This window comes from Gossypium hirsutum, chromosome A06 (genome assembly GCF_007990345.1).
Source record: "Gossypium hirsutum isolate 1008001.06 chromosome A06, Gossypium_hirsutum_v2.1, whole genome shotgun sequence".
Classification (NCBI taxonomy): Eukaryota; Viridiplantae; Streptophyta; class Magnoliopsida; order Malvales; family Malvaceae; genus Gossypium; species Gossypium hirsutum.
In genome coordinates, this window is record NC_053429.1 from 75,952,189 (window position 1) to 75,955,743 (window position 3,555).

General features: G+C 33.8%; 1 protein-coding gene across 1 annotated transcript; it reads right to left on the reverse strand.

The window, feature by feature from the left end:
- Positions 1 to 796: 796 nt before the first annotated feature.
- On the reverse strand, positions 797 to 2,721 carry LOC107894114 (berberine bridge enzyme-like 13). The gene has a single exon (XM_016819328.2). It carries the CDS (start codon positions 2,703 to 2,705, stop codon positions 1,116 to 1,118), a length of 1,590 nt encoding a protein of 529 aa, XP_016674817.2. The 5' UTR covers positions 2,706 to 2,721; the 3' UTR covers positions 797 to 1,115.
- Between the last annotated feature and the right edge of the window lie 834 nt (positions 2,722 to 3,555).

Below are 3,555 nucleotides of genomic sequence, written 5' to 3' on the forward strand. Positions count from 1 at the left end.
AATTTCAATGTCATATTTTATGTTTCATTCATATTAAATATGTCAAGTTTTGAATAAATTAAAAATGTCTAACTATTTGTTTTGAGTAAAAACAAATTAAACTGTTAAATATATATTAACAAATACATCATTAAGGATCAATGTGATAAAGATATTAAAGCAATTTAAAAACTTTCATGTATTATAAGTGCAATTATACTAATAAAGTTAAAGATTAATTTATTCTTTTTTATCCAATAATTGTTAAAATATTAATAATTCAAAAAAACTCTAAAAGAATATGAAAACTAACATGAAAAAAACCAGCTAATTTAATATTTTCAATGATTTAAAATTCTAAACTCCTTTGATGCTCCATAATAAGAAAAATAATGAAATTCATTTGTATAAAAAAAACTAAAAATGATAACCAAAATAACAAGTTACTTGTAACTTAATGTAGAAATTTTATAATTATTTTTATTTTATTTAACATTATATTAGATTTTTAAGACTTGAAATATTTTTTAAAATAGCATATAAAATAAAATTATGGTTATTAAATTTACATTGACCGAACAATTTAATTACTTAGATGGAAGATTTGAGGATGAAATTAAATGCACCACCGTAAGGTTAGGTAGGTATACTCTCAATCTCAAAGCGGCAAACAAATTAAGAGATAGGTAAAATACTGCTGACTAACTTCTAAAATAAGTACGAAAATAAATCCATCAAAAAATTTACTTAAAAGAAGTTGAGGTGACTTTAGGCCTGAATTTACCGAACAAAAATCAAATCAAATCCTTTTGACAACTATCACGGCAAAAATTCCGTTTCATTTAATAACTATTCGAAAAATATTACAGTATTAACAAGCATAGCGCTTACTCGCTGGGCCAGGGTAGATAGTGGAGGAGACAATCAAACATATGATAAGAAACACCAGAGCACACGACTTTATAGCACTTAGTAGAAAAACGAAAGGAAGGATTCGTACTACCTCTTTAACAATTAATTAACAAAAACATGCATGTCTTATTGTATAGTCATCTTAATTTGCTTTACTGGAAAGGGCAAAGAAAGCACTAAACAAGGATAATCTATTTTATTTAAGCGCGGTCCTTGTTCTCCTCCTATTCCAGGACAACTGGAATGCTCTGCTCATGCCTGAAAAAATTACCGGGATCAACTTTGCTTTTTATTTTTACCAATCTTCGGAAATTGCCCTTGAAATACATGGCGCCCCAAACACTAGCCTCGGTGAAGCTAGCGTTCTTGTGGTTCATTCCCAAATCGAGGTCTCTGTAATTGACATATGCCGCCCTGGGAGATGTTGGAACATAAGCACTCATGTAATCATACAGCCCCTTAATCCAATCCATGTGCTTTCGGGTGGCGCCCTTGCTTCCCTCGTACCAGGAGGTCACGTACTGGATTTTGAATAAGTTACCTCTTCTGTGAGGGAAAGGAATTGCAGAATCCGAAATGTTTGCCATCATTCCTCCGTAAGGGTTCCATATCATCAACGGAGACTCTTCTTCCAACAACATTTCCCACAGCCTCTCAAGAGCGGTTTCAGGGATAGGTTGTTGCACAAAATCAGATTTGGCTTTGAAATAATTCTTGAATAAAGACTTTCCTTCTAGCAGTACTTCTGGAGGTGTTTCACTTGGGAATCCAGCTATGTAGAGCACAGATTTTATCCAGCTTGTTTCGATACAGTCTTTTCGCGCCAAACCCAACTCCGGGAAGCTTTGGTCCATTACTTGAAGGAGCCTCTCAGCATCTCCTAGATACAGGGCATTGTAGGCTGTTGTCACTGTTCTCTTACCTTTTTGGCTTGTTTTTGTAACTTGAATGACGACTCTGATGAAAAGATCATCATCCAGCTTATCTGCAACCTGCTGCCATCTATATAGGATCTTTGTGGCAGCTTGTTCCAATGTCTTCGGAACTGTGAAAACAGTTACTGTTTCTGGAACAGCAACCAGCTTTATTTTCCATGAGAGGATGACACCGAAGCTTGCTCCTCCACCTCCTCTGATTGCCCAAAACAGATCTTCGCCCATGGCTGCTCTGTCGAGGATTTCGCCATTAACATCAACAATTCGAGCATCAAGGACATTGTCCGCACCAAGACCGTACTTTCTCATCATGGAACCATATGCACCTCCTGTTATGTGTCCACCAATGCCTAGGCTTGAGCAAAGACCGGCAGGGAAGCCATGAGTCTTGCTTTTCTCAGAGATTCTATAATAAACTTCCCCCACCGTGGCACCAGCTTGCACCCAAGCGCTATTGTCATCGATATCGACATTGATGGACCCAAGCTGGATAAGATCTAACAAAATGAAAGGTGTCTCTATTTCAGATGCATAAGAGAGGCCCTCATAGTCATGTCCTCCGCTGCGGAATCTTAGGTGAATTGCAAGTTTTTTTGCACAAATAACAGCAGATTTGACATGAGACTCATAGACAGGTATGAAGATAAACTCGGGCTTTGGCACTAACGGCATCAAGTACCTGAGGTTTTGTGCAGTGGAGTTGAGGACAGAAGTAAATGAAGAGTTGGTTTGGAAGCAAAAAGCAGAGATGGGAATGGGATGCTTAGAATTGGCATCAAGGCATTGCATGAAGTTTTCTTGAACAGACTTTGAAGTTGCCGAGAAAGCTGAAAGCAGGACTAGAAGTAGTGGAAGAATCATAGTGCTAGAGAATGCCATTCTCACACTTTAATTCTGCTGTAATAAGCTATTCTTATAGAGGAACTATGATATTCTTTGATCGACCAACACGTGTGAGTGAGCTAATACTAACGTCATGACTGGGTATAACTTTCTACTTAAAAGCCTATTTTAGTAATGTTTCGCCAAAGTATTTTTGGAATAAAAGTATTTTTGATCAAATAATTTTTGCAGAGAATTTTTTTTCTCCCAAATTAAAAATTTGACTCAAAAACATCTTTTTCACAACTTAAAAATTTTAGGCTCTCTCCAAAAATGTTTTTTTTTCCTTAAAGCACCTTTCACAAGCATTTAAAACTAAGCGTAAGTCTACGTAATTTCTATTTCTATGTTTGTTTTTACACTATGTTTCGATTGAGAAACATAAAAAAAAAAGTCAAGTAATTTACCTTATTTGAATAGTGTATTTTTTAAATATGAAAAAAATTGAAAACACCGTACTTTTAATACTTAATTTCCAGAAAGTGAGAGGAAAATAAATAATAATATTCTAACTTTTGACAGAATAATATATTTTTCGAACGTTATTGCCATTATTTTGTTTATTTTAATTACTTTTTTATTTTAAATTTTCTCTTACTAATCTATTGAATTTTACTCAATTTTTAATAGCTTCTTAGTTTGTTGTAAATGATTCTAATTATTTTTTAAATTTATTATTTTACTTTTTGGATTATTATAACCCATCTTGTATCAATTTCATAAACTAATCAAATTATTTTATATTTACTGATGGTTGAAAAAAGTGGAGTGGACTTCTTTTTAAATATTTGGATTGAATTTGAATACTGTAATTATCACTATTGGAAGGACTTTACCTAAATACTAT